Genomic DNA, 18,609 nt, shown 5'->3' with positions numbered 1-18,609 from the left:
TCATCCTCTTTGTCTGGGTCATGAATTCATGATTTTGTTCAACTTTCCATCACTCCACACTAGCTGTAGTATACAACTCTCGTAGACTTATTTATGGTTCTGACGTTTTCAATCTACGAGAGTTGTAGGGTTCACGCCCCATGGAGACAGGGACTTTCTGCACTATGCCCCGTAAACACTCCAAACATGTACAAATTGAAAATAAAGGTGCAGACCCCCAAGCCCCAAATGTTAACTGTCTCTACGCGGTAGTAGTTTAATGTAATAATCCATATCTTTCAATAAAGAAGTGTTTTAATGCCGTCTGTAGCCGCAAGCAATTTTTTCACCCTCGTTTACGTCCTGTTTACATTTAGTGTAATTCCGGGTTTCACCGGATGCGCCCCGTCACTACCCGTCACTACCGCCCATTGGGAACTTCCGACAGAATCGGCCACAGACGGCATTTAAACACTTCTTTATGGAAAGATATGGATTATTACATTAAACTACTACCCCGTAGCGACAGTTAACATTTGGGGCTTGGGGGCACCTTTATTTTCAATTTGTACACGTTTGGAGTGTCTACGGGGTATAGTGCAGAAAGTCCCTGTCTCCATGGGGCGTGAACCCTACAACTCTCGTAGATTGAAAACGTCAGAATCATAAATACGTCTACGAGAGTTGTATTCTACAGTTAACTCCACAGCACACCACTCCGTGCAGCCAACGTCCTGACTCCTGTGTACCAAAATTGCACAAATGCAGGATGTTAAGTAATTTCAAAGGTTCATTTACAATGCCAGTCTTCTTTCTAGGTAGATTTGAACTATGTTCATAAATTATAACGACAGACAGTCTATGTTTTGATAGCTCACTCACTAGACAGGAAGGCAGTTGTTGTCATTTGTTAGTCGACAGTGCCACCCTGTGGTTGTAAGTTGTTATCGCTACAAAACACCTTTATGTCTTGAGTGAATTATGTGCATTATTTCACATAATAGCATGGCAATTCAGTGTGCTATTGTCAATAATAGGTTTTCTGTTTGTAAAAAATAGTATGACGTTTTTCAGTGTGTGGAGGCAAAACTTCAACATGAGCAACACCAGTGGTGGTTAAAGTAAGTACAAGTATCAATACTGCAATGTAGAAATACTCTGTTACTTACAAGTGAAAGTACCGGGTATTCAAAATGTAAAAGAGCAAAAGTATTGGCATCAAAATATACTAAAAGTAAAAGTACAAATTTTGCACCATGTCCCATGTTTCCAAATGTATAAATTCCTTTGAAAATAGCAGCTCTATATTTTATAGGTCAGAATTGGTTAATGTATGTTTTACAAAGTAACTAAAGTTTTCAAATGATTCCAGTGGAGTAACATCATAATATTTGCCTATGAGATGTAGTGGAGTAGAAGTAAAAGTAAAAATTAGAAATAGTAAAAGTACCTCAAAATTGTACTTAAGTAGTAGGCTACTTGAGTAAATGTAATTAGTTACTTTCCACCACTGCTTGTTTTCGCCCTGCTAACCCACCCACAAACGAGTCTTCTTCCACACACACCTGATCCACATCACGCTCTGATGGGCAGAGTTATGAGGGAAATCAAATCACGCACATCCAACTATACCTACAATAATACTTTATTCAACCTTACCTGATTTGAAAAGTGTCGTTTTCTTCTTTCTTTAATAAGAACCAGTATGCGTGCAAGGTGCAACCAGTATGCACGCAATGAAACCCATTCTATCAGGTCTCGCTAGGACGCGCCTCACCAGCCAACACACAAGAGGAGGTTAGGGTGCCACCGTGCCAGCGCACCCCAAGACAACAGGTTGATAATTGATTGCGTGAAACAATCACCAGTGCATTCAGTCTCAATGTTGGTAAACAAATAATTGGTCTATGGTCTTCAATTTTATTTCACTGGCAGTGACAGCTGTTGTGATTAAACTGGGGTCAATTGGCTTTGCAGGTTGTCTATGGCGGATACGGAAACGGTTTGTGTGTATGTGCGCATTATTATGAAACTATACAGGGATCCTCATCATGCAGTTAGTAGCCTACTAAACATTGTCATGTTTGATCATTTAATTTGACAGATTTGAGTGACAGAGAAATCAATGAAATATACCAAACAGATTTGAATTAATTGGCACACTGAATAATTGTTTGCAATGAATATACAGGTATTCAGATAGTTGTCAGCTCTAGAAAATTGCATTTTGCATGGTTGCAAGAGAAAAGTCATTGATAACTTTCTAGCCTTTACTTATAAAGCTGATCCACTGAATGCATAATGCAATCCATGTGACAAACTTTGTTTTGTGAACAGTGAAGAAAGCTGCTGGCAATAGATGCAGAAATTCCAATCACAAAAGCTATAGAACTATAAAGATTATGAAGAATCAGGGGAATTGATCTTTTTGCTAAGGAGGCACAATTTCATGACTGCTGTCACAAGCAGCACCCCAACCTACATTCTTGCTTCATATGACACGCCATCTCTTTAGATCCAAGAGCATCACCGCTCTGCTAAATAAGCTTGGCCACTGTGAGGCATACACATACTCAAGTGAACTTGAAACGGCTCTGGCAAATTCAATAGTGCATTAATCAGTAAATCTGATATTATCAAGAGACAACCTGGTGGAGTCTGTCTCCCAGTGGCTACCACCATTTTGATCAGCTAGAATCAAATCTTTATGGGGCAGGGTGCATTCATAAAAGCATAGGATACAGTCTACAGTCTACCTTAGATTCAGCCAGTATGTAACCCTCCCAACCACCTTGCTCAGAATGCTCGGTGCCCACTTACATAAAATGAAATATTTCTGGAAAGCATGCGAGGAGCAATGTTGGAATGTACCTAAAAACTTGTCTAGATTCTCACTAGGTTGACAAAAGAGGCCGCAGGTAGCCACAGGGGTGCAACATTGGGGCTATACCGTATAATGAACACCATCTCCCATGCAACAAAATAGCTCTTGAGCACCCACCCTGAATACACTCAGAGAACAGAGAACAACAAAAGGAAATTCCTCATTTTTAAGTAGTGAGAATGTTTTACCAATTAGTACACAGACTACATGTATTCAGCACTTTAAATAAGATGGTGTGCATTTATTCACCGCAACCAAACCCTCATCCAAGATAATCAATACTCAACCCCCTAAAAAAAAGAATACCCAGGGTTTTAGTATATGTCTAGACTATGGTACCGTCATTGGCGTAATTAGTCCTTAATGATGCTCATTTTAAGATGGCACAATTTCCGTCTACTCACTCTGTATCTCATTGGTGGGCTATGGACCGTTCAGAAACCTGCCTACGAGTGACATAATTGATGGGGATTCCAAGCTAATTAAAACTACAGCCTTTCTCTTTCTGGAAAGCATGCTTTAAGAGAAGCCATAACCCTTGCATCAATAAAAAAAAAAAAAATACAAAGTTTGAAATCTTATTTGAAATTTCAATACATCCTGGAGGGCACTTCACAAGGGAAAAGGGGGAGAACTTTGATTGGGCCTTGCGCCACTTAAATAATAATAATAATAATAATAATAATAAATAATAATACAATAAACAGGGACCAAATGTGTTCTGGGGTGAATTTATTTTGAGGTCTGTAGGATCTTTTAAATTCTCACAAATCTGGACACCTTTCTGATAACCTTTCTGTAATGATATAGCACAGAAAGGACAAACCTTTATTAAATAACAAAAACAAATAACAATAAAATGGCCCAGGTATAATAGAAGAGATCTTTGCCCTTACAAAAACACCTTTGTAAAACACAAACATCTGAACAAGTAAACTAAAACGACATAAGTCATCTGTCTGTCTGGCAACTACCAAATGTATTATTGCATGCACATAATGATGAATATAATAATGAAATCCAAACAAATCTGGACAGACACTGATAAAGTACTGTAGGTTGGAGTGGCTTATTGTCGTTATCATCCGAGAACGAGGACGTCCATCGCCTTTTCAATGCCCTAGACCAGGGGTTCTCAAACTTTTTTATACCACAACCCCATTTTATTGGGGAATGTTTTTGGCGACCCCACACATTATTTATAGAGCGATTTCAAGTGGAAATAAAGAATATCTTAAAATAAAATCATAATTGTTGGGCTTATAATATAAGCCCATATATTATATATATATTTTATGAAAATGTATTAGAAAAATATGTTAGAGCAGTGATTCCTGCTAATCTGTAGTCCTAATATTGTAGCGCTGCCATAAAAGACTCGGTTGCGACTCGCTCCTCACGTGAGCTAGTTTTCTTGGTACAGCTTGTTACTGCCTGGTCGGGTCTGCTGAGTTGGAGAATGTGGTTTGATTCCAGCTCGGAGCACTAAACGCTACAATATCATTATTGTATTTGTAAACTGAAGCATAAGAACATAAGAATAATTGAACGCAGTTTGTTGACTAAAATGGCGATTCAGGGGCTTATTTTCTTTACTGGCACATATAACAGATACAATTTGTAAAAGGGACCCCTCCAGCAACAATTTACCGGTATTAATTTTACTCCGAGAGGGTACAAATGGAACAAATGGACCCGTAAGCGTCCATTCGTTTCCATGCATTTTACCCTCTCGGAGTAACAAAAACACCCAAACAGCTCTAAGAGCCACCCGAATATAAATTCCTGCTAAATAACTAGGCTTTATAGTTTATGATTAGTAAAATCAGTTCTTGTATCGTGCCTCTGCAAGGGCTTGTTTTGTGTGTGCTGCAATTGGATGAATCAAGGGGTCAATTGGCCGTATTCAACATCCTCTTCACGTTGGTCGCCCCCCCCCCCCCCCGCCCCAGTTTCTTTATAAAAATATATATGTATACGTATTCTTTTTTAAGTTGCCGATGTGCGTGACTCATGATCAAACTCAAAACCTTGTGGTCCAAAAGGCAAGAAAGCTACCCAGACAGAAACCTATACTCTACCAGCAACCTATGAGCTGCAGGGTTTTCCCCCTGTGTGAATCCTCATGTGTCTCGGCAGACTGCTCATTCGAGCAAAGTCTTTGCCACAAACTGTGCAGGTAAAGGGCTTCCCCCCTGTATGAGTACTCATGTGTTGTCCTAGATTACCCATTTGACTAAAGCCTAATCCACATACTGTACAACTAAAGGGCTTTTCCCCTGTATGAGTTCTCCTGTGTGTCTCCAGATGTGTATTATGACCAAAGCCTTTGCCACAAACTTTACAACTAAAGGGTTTTTCCCCTGTATGCGTCCTGGTGTGTTTCACCAGATTTGCATTATCACTAAAGCCTTTGCCACAAACTGCACAACTAAATGGTTTTTCCCCAGTATGAATCCTCATGTGTGTCTTCATGTGTGCACTGTGACCAAAATCTTTTCCACAAACTGTACAACAAAAGGGCTTTTCCCCTGTATGAGTCCTCATATGTCTCTTAAGAACTTGCTTTAAACTAAAAGATTTGCTACAAATCACACAGCTAAAGGGCCTTTCCTCTTTATGAGTCTTCATGTGTTTTTCCAGATTACTTTTTTGACAAAAGTCTTTACCACAGACTACACAACTGAAGGGTTTTTCCCCTGTATGAATCCTTACATGCTTCTTCAGATTTCCCTTCTCATTAAAGCTTTTGCCACAAACTTTACAAGTGAAGGGCTTTTCCCCCGTATGAGTCATCATGTGCCTCTTAAGAACTCGCTTTAAATTAAAACTTTTCGCACATACTGAGCAACTGAAGTGTTTCTTCCCTGTGTGATTCCTCCTGGAGTGCGTTTGTTTTGATGATTTCAGGTCCTGGGGCAGCTTGTTGCTCAAAGACAATCTTTGTCCATCCACATTTAGTTTCTTGTGTGATTTCAGTGTGTTTAAAGCTGACTGACCTTCCCTTGTCTCCTCCCACCCATCACTGTCTTCAGCGTCAGATTCAGAACAGTGTGAAGGCCAGTCATCGCTGTCTTCGGTGATGTCTGATTCAGAACAGTGTGAAGAGAGGAGCTGGCCATCACCGTTTGGCTGTGATGCCCCACAGTCCTCTACATCAGCTTGTGTTTTCATGTGTTCATTTGAGGTGCTGGCTACAGGCTCCGTCCCTCTATTTTCATCATAATCTTCACTTTTCACTGCAAATGATGTCAACGTTTGCCCATCAGCCTCCTCTTCAGTGGAAACCTCCTCTTTACACACAGTGAGGTGCAGGATGTCTAGGCAAATGATAAAATGAGAGAAAACGATTAAATGTTTGAACGTCGCATTTCTTTCCATGCAGTGTGAGGAAATTCTATTCCAAATAAATAGTCTGTTTCTAAACCATATGTGAAGTGGTTCACACAAGTGGACACACTGTATACTGGCTTTGACTTTGCCACCACCCACTTGTCTCACCAAAATACTTCTCTCACTACTCGTGTCTCCTTTGGAAATTGCTATACATATATTTCTAAAAACTTGTATTAGTAAAAAGAAAAACTGCTTCACAACAATAACGCTGGTGTAACAAATACATTAGCTGAAAGAATGCATTGATTACAGATAAGTTAAAAATCTAATGATTTCAAAATGAGCTTCTTTCTATACAGTTCCTTCAGCTCGACAGCAGAAACACAAGTTGATAGCTGTCACTAATAATCTCAGACACAGCCAATTTGGCTGGAAACAAGCCCAGAACCTGTGAAATATGTTTCACTGCACGGCTCGCTTAGTTCTGGGAGTCCTATCATTCTACAACTGTGCCATGAAACTTACTGGGGTCTGGGTGGTCTTCTGATTCCTGTTTAATAGTAACAATCCTGATGTCCAGGTCTTCAGGTTCCTGTTTAATAGAAACAGTCTTGGTGTTCAGGAGGTCTTTAGGTTCCTGTTTAATAGAACCAATCCTGGTGTCCAGGTGGTCTTCAGGTTCATGTTGAATAGAAACCGTCCTGGTGTCCAGAACGTCTTCAGGTTCAGGTTTAATAGTAACAGTCATCATGTCCAGGAGATCTTCAGGTTCATGTTTAACAGAAACAGTGCTCGTGCCCAGGGAAACAGTCCTGGTGACCAGATCTTCAGGTTCATATTTAACAGAAATGGTGCTGGTGCCCAGGGAAACTGTCCTGGTGACCAGGAGGTCTTCAGGTTCATGTTTAACAGAAACAGTGCTGGTGCCCAGGAAAACAGTCCTGGTGTCTAGGAGGTCTTCAGGTTCATGTTTAACAGAAACAGTGCTGGTGCCCAGGGAAACCGTCCTTGTGTCCAGGAGGTCTTCAGATTCATGTTCAATAGAAAGAGTAGCGGCTGGTTGAGGAGAACTCATCTTGACCTGCAGGCTGGACTCCACAGACGGGTCTAGAATAAAGAATAGAACTTTGATGTAAGTCATACAGTATATGAAGGCTGAATGTAAAACAGAGCATAGGATGTAAACCAGTGTTTCCCAAACAGTGGGTCGGGTTATGGGTCACGACAGGAATAGATTAATGAGTTAAGAAGAGTTCTGAAGATCCCTGTAAAATGCAGAGATATTTGGGTTGCAAGGCTAAATATCCTGACTCTTACGGAAGGAAGGTGCTGGAGTCTCTCCTGGAGAGAGCTGGTCAAGGAACTTGGAGGTTGAATGTGAATATAGGCTTAAGAAGTCGTGTCTTGGAGATGGGCAAAGAGTGGAGTAAATACTGCTTGCATCCGAGCTCAAGGTGTGACGGCCTCCCCTTATATAGTGCTAGGATGGATGCTCGTGGCATCTCACTGATGTCACGATGAGTCAGCTATATCCATGTATGGAGTTTTACGTTAGCATGATGTCAGCACTAGATCTCTCTGCCAGCTCCATATATGGAGCTCTATCAACCACACCCAAATATGGAGTTTGTGATGTCAGACTTAGGTTAGTTATTATGTCGGATAGCTCCATATATGGAGTACCAATATATTTAGTAGGTAACTTTGGCAACCTCTCATATATCCATATGACGGAAGAGAGCGTGAAAGCTTTCTTTAAAGCATCAATTACCATTTTTGTCATACCTTAATAACTAACTGTAGAAGCCATTTTGATGGTAGTATATTATTTGGTAGGTTGGCATTATTACTTTTGGACACTGGGTGGCGGGCTCTAGTTTTGACAGCACTGGGTGGATATTTAAGGGGTCACAGGTGCACTGATTAGGTAGATCATAGGACACAGGACACAGGTTGGTGTGGAGCCACACCGTTTTTACCAGCAGAAAGGAGAAGCAGACAGACAGAACCAAATACAGAGATTCACTTCAGAAATGATACTGCAATATATCAATGGTATGTTCATAACAAACTGCAACTACAATAAATGCACCTGAAAAAAAAAAAAAACTGGATTTTTGTACTGGACTTCCATCTGTTATGTGTTTTACTTTTCTACTGCGTAGGATCACTCCATACACCACCTGTTGAAGTAATGTGCAATATTGGAACAATAGAAAGCTGGAATTTTGCCATTACACTAACCTTAGTCTTTATTTTATTTTCATACAAATCATTCCATAACAGCATGTTCAGTCTTCTATCCTGCTATCCTACTATACATTTAAGAAACCACTGTCATTCTGTCCGTTTCGCATTTTTGTCCTCAGTGGGTTGACCTTGCACATGGTCTCCATATGAAGACAATGATGAAGCCAAATTTTCCACTTTTCCTAAATTTAAGCTGTGTATTAGCATTTTGGTGAACAGTTCTCCCAGGCAATGGGATCTATAGTTGTGATTGCAGTCCCATAGCCCGGATGGACGGTGGGTGGGCGGGTATGGACTAGTAGATTACAGTTTATCTTCAAAGACATTCACCTACCAATGGCAACACGAGTGGCACCATACAATTTTCACTTTTGCATGGTACAGTTTTCAAGTTTGTTTTGGTAGCCCAAAAACATCCCCATCTACCAAAACAAACAGTGAAAACACCAAAATGCAGCGAAAGGGTAATGTGCTTCTGCAGGTAAACAGCACCACACTACTCCAGTGGCTGATAACTACGGGTAAGAGGGAAAGTATTGGTAGACATTTTTATGTTCATCATGGGTCTTCAACAGGGAGTCATCCCAAAACAAACTTGTAAGGCTACTTCTTGGCCTCAATCACAAAACCCATCTAACCCCTGCTCATTTTGCTAGGATTGGATGGCTTAGGGTTGAGGACAGAGTACAGCAACTTGCTATGGGCCTGGTCTTCAAGATACACCACAACATTGGGATCCCCCTGTATTTGTCAAAATACTTCCAAAATGTTAATGAAGTCCATGATCATAACACCAGAGGCAGCTCCACAAATCATGTTCAACCCAGATTTGGCTCAACAAAGGGAATGAACTCGTTCTCATGCTATTCATCAAAAATGTGGAATGCCCTACCAAAAGGAGTAAAGGAGTGTAAAACCCTACTCACTTTCAAAACTGCCCTAAAGATACACCTTCAGGAGGCTGCAATTCAAAAATGGCCCTGTCCAAGTCCTAACCTACCCCATGTCCTAACCTATAACCTACCCCCCTACCTCCCCCCTCTCTCTTCTTTTGTACATATGTTTCACTTTTCATACCAGTAACCTGTAAACTGATTGTATGACATTCTGTATAGTAGTGTGTATATCTGTCTGTCTCTTATATGTCATCATGATTTGTGTGCATGGGGTTCTCATCTTAAACAAGCTTAGTGCTTAATGAGATTTCCAGTTTAGTAGACCTTGTATTGTGAATTTGTACTTCCATGTACTGTTATGTACTGTCATGTACTGTTCACATGTCTTACTAAATAAAGTACATCAATCAATCAATCAGTTACTACAGTTTCTTTGTGTCATAGGAACCTCTTTTTTCCTATGACACAATAGGAAACTACAGGGGGGGGGGGACATTCGCCAAAATAGCAGATCTACAAGCTCACATGAGCCAAAGGTCAGGTTTACTAAGTATTGAGCGATTATAAGTGCTTAAATATTTGAAAATACACGTTAACATGAATCCAACATTCATAGAAAAGATCAAGTGTAAACAAACAAACAAAAATGTACACAACATTGATATAGTGCTATCACAGTTTTATACAATATGTAGTAGGGGTCTCTGCTTCATCTCTCTCAGTTTCAGCTAAGGGGTTGAAGACACCCTGTTCTACACGGATACAGGATAGGTGGGCACTAGGGACATCTGGGCACCTTGATATAAAATCGGCTATTTTGTCCAAAAGTAAGTAATGTAAAGTATACATGATGTGAACATGCACGGTCCCGGTACATCATTATCAGACTTCATTTCATCCTTCAACTTCTTGTCTATTGTCAATCATAAAAAATAAAAAATAAATGTAATCTGATCGGTGGCCATTTTCTCATAGTTATAATGTATCAGACTGCAATACACCTCCCAACCGATAGGGTCACGTGGTTGAAAGCATATGGCGAAAATACGGAAGAAATGGCCACCGATCGGATTAAAATGCATTTTATTGAACAATAGGGAACATACAAGTACTTCTGAGGGGCCGTACATAATTGTAACATCCGTGGCCATGGGGTCAGCACTTTATATTTGAAACATGAACGTTTATGCATATGTACGGACCAAAGGGGGAGAAAGTGCAAACGCCAGGTTGAAGTTCATCCATGACTGTCATGATATGACAGTCATGTCATGTCAGGGCTAGTTCTACAGCAGCTGAGCTAGCCGATAAGCAAAAAGTAAGCAATGCATCGCACTGCAGGATTAGCAAACATCAACACAGCACATACATAGACTATAATACACGTGTGATGAGTGTGCGTGTGTATATTACACATGTGCGTGCATGCGAGGGTGCGTCTGTGTGTGTGTGTGTGTGTGTGTGTGTGTGTGTGTGTGTGAGAGAGAGAGAGAGAGAGAGAGAGAGACGTGTGTGTGTGTGTGTGTGTGTGTGTGTGTGTGTGTGTGTGTGTGCGCGCGCGTGTGCGTGCGTGTCTAAACATACCCATTCTGTATAATTTGATGACTGCTTTCAGCATACTGTAGTTGTTTAGTTACACGCTGAGTGTATGCCAACAGAACAACAGCAACTTCTGATGAACAGTCCGTGTATATATTGAAGATTTCGTTTTACGATTCATTACCAGTGTTGCCGGATCGTGCGAAAGAAATAAGCAACCAGGTCTATGAAAACAAACCCAAAAGAAGGCAAATGAGCATACATTTGCTATTTGAAAATAGCCGATCTATGTGAGCTGAATTGATTGATGTAGTTTATTTAGAAAGACATGAGAATAGTACATGACAGTACATAATAAATGAAAATGTAGGAATATTTTCAAATCCACAAGAAATATATATTAATTGGGGGTCCGGGGATCCTTGACATGGAAATGTTTGAGAACCACTGGTTTAAAAAAAACACTAGGAAACGAGCCCAAATAAGCAACTACACATTAGAAACAAGCCCAAAAAAACGCAACCCACAACTACCAAGTACCAATATTTACAAGCAACTTTACAGGAAAAACAAGCCCAAAGTCGCTTATAATAAACGGACATGGCAACGCTGTTCATCACCGATAGCGCAGAACGTGAAGCTCTGCATGGTAACACAACGAATAAGATGTCCGGTTTGACTTTCAAAATAAAACATTAAAGGAGCTGTACCGCTGTTCTTCTGACTGGGATCAATTCACTGGTGGTTGGAGATCCGGTCTAGAGCACACACGGAAACGGCCTGTGTACGTGTGTATATGTGCGCGTGCAAATGACTGGACACAGTAGGCGGGCTTTAGACCGGATCACAGCGCTGAACAGTAGATAGATAGATTAGATAGATTAGATAGATTAGATAGATTAGATAGGATAGATAGGATAGATAGATAGATAGTAAAAAAAAAACAGGCCTTATGAAGTATGAAGTATATGCTATACATGATATACTTCATAAGACCTCATCTTATGGAAAAACATTGGCTCGCAGCTATGTGTGGTGCAGTGGTGGCCAAACATGGATGCAGAGTTAGAGTCTGCTATGCAAAAATGTCATGCATGTCAGTCCAACCTATGAACCAAACCTCCCCAGCAGCAGCACCATTACATCCAGGGGAGTGGCCAAACCAACCTTGGATGAGGCTGCATCTGGATGTAACTAAAATTCATAAACGACCTGACAAAATCGCCGGGCTGACTTATTTATTTTTGGAACACAGTTGACCAATACAAAAAATAACTGTGAGTGACCCAGGGGTAGTGGGAGTGACGTCTGAACTCTAGCGGTTGCAAAATTAAAGTATTGTGTATTATTATACATAACATATATATACTGTACATATATATATATATATATATACATATATACATAAGGCCTACCAGGTTTGCCGGAGTAAAAAAAAAAGCTACTCAGTCACTGCCATGGTACTGAAAGGGCATTTCAAGTGCATGACGGAACGCGAGGGCCTGGAGTTTAGAATCCATAGCCTGAGTGGACGGTTGGCTGAACGTGTTGTGATGATCCACTCAGTGTTTCAGTTCAGTGACTTGACTTTGCAATGCAGGCAGAGCTCCAGGCTCCAGCCAAGTACTGAAACAACTGGTAAACTAATCATTTAAACAAAACTGTTAGTGAACTGTATTGGATGATTCAGTACACCAAAAAGACCGATAGTTCCCACCAGTACGTTATTACTTCTCCTCACAGTCACTTCAGCTCTTACGACCTGTGAAGCTGATTGGCTCATCGTTAGACCCACCCAGAATCGATTTTCAGCCGGGAAAAAAGCAAGTTCAAAACACAATGATGGTCTGTACCCAGTGGTGTGTTCTAGTTTTTTTCCTGAGGGATACGGTAATCATTCCCTCCACGACATGCGCGTGGACTTGGAGGTATGCTAGCGCGTTTTCAATGGATGAAATGATTAGTAGAGGGCTACGCTTGGCTACGAACATTTTCTGCAGGTCACACTACGTATCTAGCGTAACACGGTAGAACACACCACTGTCTGTACCCCGGCAAGTAAATTGAAGTTAAGATTGCTGCCAGACTTTTTATCATAGTTTTTTTACTTCTTTTTGCCAGACCCAAGGGGTCGGTCGGGCTTACATGAGGCTTTGTACCTGTTTCGTCCATACATGGGCATGGTCACTTTGTCCTCCGGCCCCAGCCAAAAATGTCTGTCCCCCTTTCGTCCATACATGGGCATAGACACAGGCTGACACGTCATGTGAAGTCCGGTGACGTAGTGCTCTGATCTTATAAAGTACTTATTCTGGGTCTGGCAGAACCAGGTCTCCTGGTCTTGTTTTTACAGTGCAGATGTTTGTTTTGATGTTTTCAGCATCCTCTTATGATCAGAGTTGTGGGGTATGCCGGAGAATAGCCATCCTACAAGCTTACAACGTGTCGCGGATGCGGCGCGTTGTGAGCTTGAGGGCCTTCTATTGTTGGCCGTTGGTTTATTCTCCAGTGTGGGTATGCTGGTGTGTCTTCAGATTCTTTAACGCACCAAAACACTCGTCACATTGTTTGCAACGGAAGGGTTTTTCTCCGGTGTGGCCATGCTGGTGTGCCCACACTGGTGTGCCATCAGATTATTTAACAAATTGAAACTCCTGTCTCATTGTTTGCAATGGAAAGGTGTTTCTTCGGTGTGGACACGCAGGTGTTTTTTCAGAGTACTTATATCTCTGAAACTCTTGTGACACTGTTTACAGTGGAATGGCTTTTCTCCTGTGTGGATACGCTGGTGTATCTTTAGGTGATCTAACTGACTGAAACTCTTGTGACACCGTTGACAGTGGAAAGGTTTTTCTCCAGTGTGGATGCGCTGGTGTCTGATTAGATTACATATCTCACTGAAACACTTGGCACACTGTTGACATTGGAAAGGTTTTTCTCCAGTGTGGCAACGCTGGTGTAATCTTAGGTTACCCAACTGATTGAAACTCTTGTCACACCGTTTACAGTGGAAAGGTTTTTCTCCAGTGTGGACACGCTGGTGACGCTTTAAGTCACATAACTGACTGAAACTCTTGCCACACTCTTTACAGATGTGGATTTTCTTTCCTGCGCAAGACATCGGGGAAAGATCGTGTGTCTGTTGGGGCTGAAATACCTTACTGTCTTTTTTCTCTGTCTCTCTCGCTGTCTGTCCTGTCCTGTATGTCTTGTCTCTGTCTGTCCTGTCCTGTCCTGTCCTGTCCTGTATGTCTTGTCTTGTCTTGTCTTGTCTTGTCTTGTCTTATCTTGTCTTCTCTCTTACCTCTCTCACAAAAGTAACTCACTCAAGATAACACTAAATTGCACTTCGTTGAATTGAGAGTCTATGGGCATTTTCCATCTTATATAGGCTGATCAGCTCTTGTCTGACATCACACACTAACCATGCATGCTTATTGCTTAACACCACCACTTTGCGCAGGCACAGTGTTATTTATGGTGGGCTCGATCTCCATATTTGGAGAGAGCGAAGTTATGCATGTCGGTATCTCTATACAGTGATTTGCGGATTTTCATAATTAATTGATTATACATCCACTTATGTGTTATTTTATACTTTGTCGCGGTGTAGTGCAAAAAATAGCAGATCTACAAGCTCACAACATGTTGCATCATTTTGTTTTTTACAACAACAGGGCATAGAACTGGCACATATAAAAAATATAGGCAGATAAGATTCATAGCCACCCATTAGTCTTATGTATGATATTGACAAAGACTAAAGGCCAGACCACACCAATGCAACGCCTTGCAACTACTTGCAACCACTATCCCCAATGGCAATTGCCACTGAAGGAGTTGCATTGGTGCGGTCTGACCTTAAAACTGTTTTTAGTTAGTTTTAGTTTTGTAAATACACATTACAGTCTCAGTTATCACTTTGTTTTTGTAAAGCCTCGTTTTTATTTGTATTTCAATTAACTAAAATATTCTACTTTTAATTATTTTTAACTCGACCACAGGATAGAAAAGTCTGAGGAGCAGGGAGACGTCTCACATTTTTTACCTAAGTAAAAGTGGCCTCTACAATGACTGAGGGACCATGACCTTTGTCCAGTCCTTGGTTGGTGGAGGGGTGTTGATGGATGTGAAGTTCTGGAGGAGGTGGAGGTGGTCTTCAGTGTGTGAGAGCTGCTTTAGCTCAGAGCTCTTCTCTTCTTTAACTCAGTGATTTCATTTTCCAGCTCTTTAATGAAGCCTTCAGCCTGTTTCTCTGTTGTTTTATGGTTTTCAATACAGCTCCTCGGAGCAGTGATGACCTGCACGCATGTGTCTGCGATCTCTTTGTTATCAGTGTCTTTCTCGCTGAGCTCTACTGAGTGTTTTACCACCTCCTGAATGGCAGGATTGACAGGAGAGATGATCAGAGGAGCAGAGTGTGTACCTTCATTAAGACATGGACTGAAGTATGGATAGAGTTTGTCAGTGAAGGTGCAGCCAGTGAAGTAGTAGAGATGAACTCTGGCCTCTACATCGTAGAAGGAGACCAGACGAATACAAGAAGACTCACTCCAAAACCAACTCACCCCAACTCAAAAAGGAAAACTCACCCCGGAGCTAGGAACACTCACCCCGGGGGGTGGGTAAACTCACCCCAGGACCTGAGAAAACTCACTCCGGAACACTCACCCCGGGGGTAGGAAAACTCACCCCGGGGGAGACGCACTGTGATTGGCCAGTAGTCACTTTGAGTGGCAGTTGGGGCAAACGCAGTCAGTGGGGCAAACGCAGTGAGTGGGGCAAACGCAGTCAGTGGGGCAAACGCAGTCCCCACCAAAAATATTTACTATTCTGTCCCTATCGGTACATAACTCGGACGGCGCTGATTCGACTAGCAGACCATCGGCTGGTCGTTGCGGGCACTCGCGCCTGGAGGCGCTCGGGCGCAACTCCTCAGCCTCAAGGTCTGCTGAGTCGGCGCGCCTCCGTCATGGTCCAAAACTATACTTTATCGGCGAAAAAAAGAAGTCTGCGGATGACTGAAAAAGTTTTACCCCAAGCATTCTGTGAAAATGGAAAGCTCACAAAGTTAAAAACCATCGGGGTGAGTTTTCCGGAGTGAGTTTTCTCAGGTCCTGGGGTGAGTTTTCCTACCCCCGAAAATCTTGGGGGTGAGTTTTCCTACCCTGTGGGGTGAGTTTTCCGGAGTGAGTTTTCCTAGCAATGGGGTGAGTTGGTTTTGGAGTGAGTCTTCTTGATACCCTGTCTCTCCACCTGAAAATGTACTATTTGTAATCTTTTTTTCATTTTTTTTTTTTAATGACCCAAAATAATTTCGTGACCCCACCGTCAGTGTCCCGCGACCCCAAGTCAACTTTGGGAACCCCTGCCTTAACCCATTTAGACCTGAGGCCGATTCTAAAAACGCCTTCTAAGACCTAACCATAGTTTTCTGAAAACGTTCAAATTCTTACAAAAAATAAAAAATAAAAAATGATGTCACTATATTATAGCAACAGCTAATGAGACACAGAGGTGGCATCCGGATTGAAAGGTATAACAACGTATAGGTAGCAACAGGTCTCAATGGACATTTAAAGGGAAAAAAGTACAAACTTTGGCAGGCCTACATACTTACAACTTAAAATGTTCATCTTACTGTGGACATGTTTGCCTGACAATGAATCTTTGAAATGTTGCATAGTTTTAGAAATATACTCCTTTAAAAGTTCAGAAATGTATAATGGAGGTCGATGGAGGATTTCGGCACCTAAAAAAAAACTTTCACCTAGAAACTCCATTCACAATTTTAAACTTTACTGTGGACATGCATGCTTGAGATTTTTTCTTTGAAATCCTTTGTAGTTTTGGAAATATTTCACTTTAAGCGCCCAATGCATTGTCAATGCGGCAATGGACATTTAAATGCAAACAAGTACTAACTTTGGCAGGCTACTAATCCTACATACTTACAATGCTTTGGGCGAGGCAATGGCCATTTAAAGAAGAAAAATGTTAATAGACCCATAGGAGTCAGATTGCTTTGTTACTAAGTTGCCAGGGAGAGGAATCGAACTCATGACCTTGTGGTCTGAAGTCAAAAGCTCTTCCAACTGAGCTACCAAAGCACACTTAGCATGGTACATTGACATTTCATGAACGTGATGGGTCATTCCCCCAAAATAATTAAAGGCACTTGGCTCATGCACTTTACAAAAAAATGAAAATGTCTAAGTACTCCAGCTCTGAACTAGGAGACCTGGAATTTGAACATGGACTCTCTGTGCTGAGAGCCTGCTCTCGCCTTACAAAGACCAAAAATAAAGACTCGGGACCAAGATTCAAACCCCCAACCTTTAGATTAACACATTGGCTGCCAAAGACGCATATCTGCGTTCTATTTAATTTCTCGCCTGGCTGCCAAAGACGCAGATCTGCGTTCTATTTAAAAAAAAAAAATCTTATTTTTAGACCCAAAGACCAAGGAGATATGATATATCAAAGATTTAAACTCCTATCCACTTCCTTGTTAACTTAAAACTTAAAAAAATCTGTATCTCGGCTCCTGAGAACTTTTTTTTTCAATGAAAAATCTCTGGCAGTCTACAGCAAAAAATCTGAAATAATTCTGGCAGGAAATTAAGAATCCTCTCCTTTACTCTCAAGCCACCAGGCCTTTCACACTAAAGACATGTTTGAGGTAATATTTGACGTTGAAGGTTAAAAGATGAAAATCCACAGCAAACACCTCTCCCCCTGACAGAATGACTAAATCTACTGGATACACTTACTGCTGATCAGGGTTCATTATGACACAACTGAGATTTAGGTAATTGTTTAAAACCACCTGTTGGAACATCTGTACTCAGAACCCACATTCATACTTTCTTTGAGAGCCAATCGAGAGATGTTTCGTTTTAGCCTTAGTAATGTCATTTCTTAGTTTTAGATGATTAATAAAGTGCATTTGCTCTTCTCACTTTGGACCATTACATAAAAAAGCTTGACCAAACCAACCCCAATCCAACACTGCCTAGATTGTTTTGGTGCCCGGTTGTCCTGGTGCCCACCTCTCCAGGTGCCCAGTTATCTCCACCCCTAAGTGCCCACGCGTCCAGGTGCCCACATGTCCCTAGTGCCCAGGCGGTTTTGTTGCTCAGTTGTCCCTGGTGCCCACCTGTCCTGTTACCGTTAGGAATCAAGGCCTGCAAGAAAATTAACATCATAGACATACCTGATTTACAACCCATACAGCAAACAAACATGGAATCAATCCAATATTGTCACATCACTTAAAGCAGCACTGGGACGTAACAATGTAACTGTCCTCTTCTACCCCGGATTTGAACAAGGTTTCCTGCGCAGGTGCTGACAATTTTACCATTGAGCTAATAGAGCCTGCCTGCTTGCTCAGGTGATAAATTGAATCTTGACCATCAGGTCAAAATTGTGTCATGGTGAGACATGACCTTTGACACAATCCAATTGTTTCAATAGAAGAGCAGGAAGGCAAAATACAATCACCCCAATTGTATAAGTTACATTTTATTTATATAAAAAAAAGGTTACATAGTGCTGCTTGAGATGCTCTTATTTACAAGTCATCTATACAACTTTACAACTTACACGAAGAATACATTGCAACAATATAACTTCAGAAGTATAGAAAAGGTTTTTTGTGAATATACAAATAAGGGGTACAGCTATAAAGGACCTTACAGAAAGCAAGAGAAAGACATATTC

General features: G+C 41.3%; 1 protein-coding gene across 1 annotated transcript; it reads right to left on the bottom strand.

The window, feature by feature from the left end:
* Nucleotides 1-3,793: 3,793 nt before the first annotated feature.
* Nucleotides 3,794-6,961, bottom strand: LOC308105593 (uncharacterized protein). The gene is made up of 2 exons (XM_080456419.1): nt 6,725-6,961; nt 3,794-6,183 (listed from the first exon to the last, which is right to left on the bottom strand). The coding sequence occupies exons 1-2, from the start codon at nt 6,948-6,950 to the stop codon at nt 4,952-4,954; spliced, it is 1,458 nt and encodes a 485-aa protein (XP_080312545.1). The 5' UTR covers nt 6,951-6,961; the 3' UTR covers nt 3,794-4,951.
* Between the last annotated feature and the right edge of the window lie 11,648 nt (nt 6,962-18,609).

Source organism: Gymnoscopelus braueri (assembly GCF_963280865.1).
Source record: "Gymnoscopelus braueri genome assembly, chromosome: 18".
NCBI classification, from domain to species: Eukaryota; Metazoa; Chordata; class Actinopteri; order Myctophiformes; family Myctophidae; genus Gymnoscopelus; species Gymnoscopelus braueri.
This window is presented reverse-complemented; position numbering and strand designations above follow the sequence as displayed.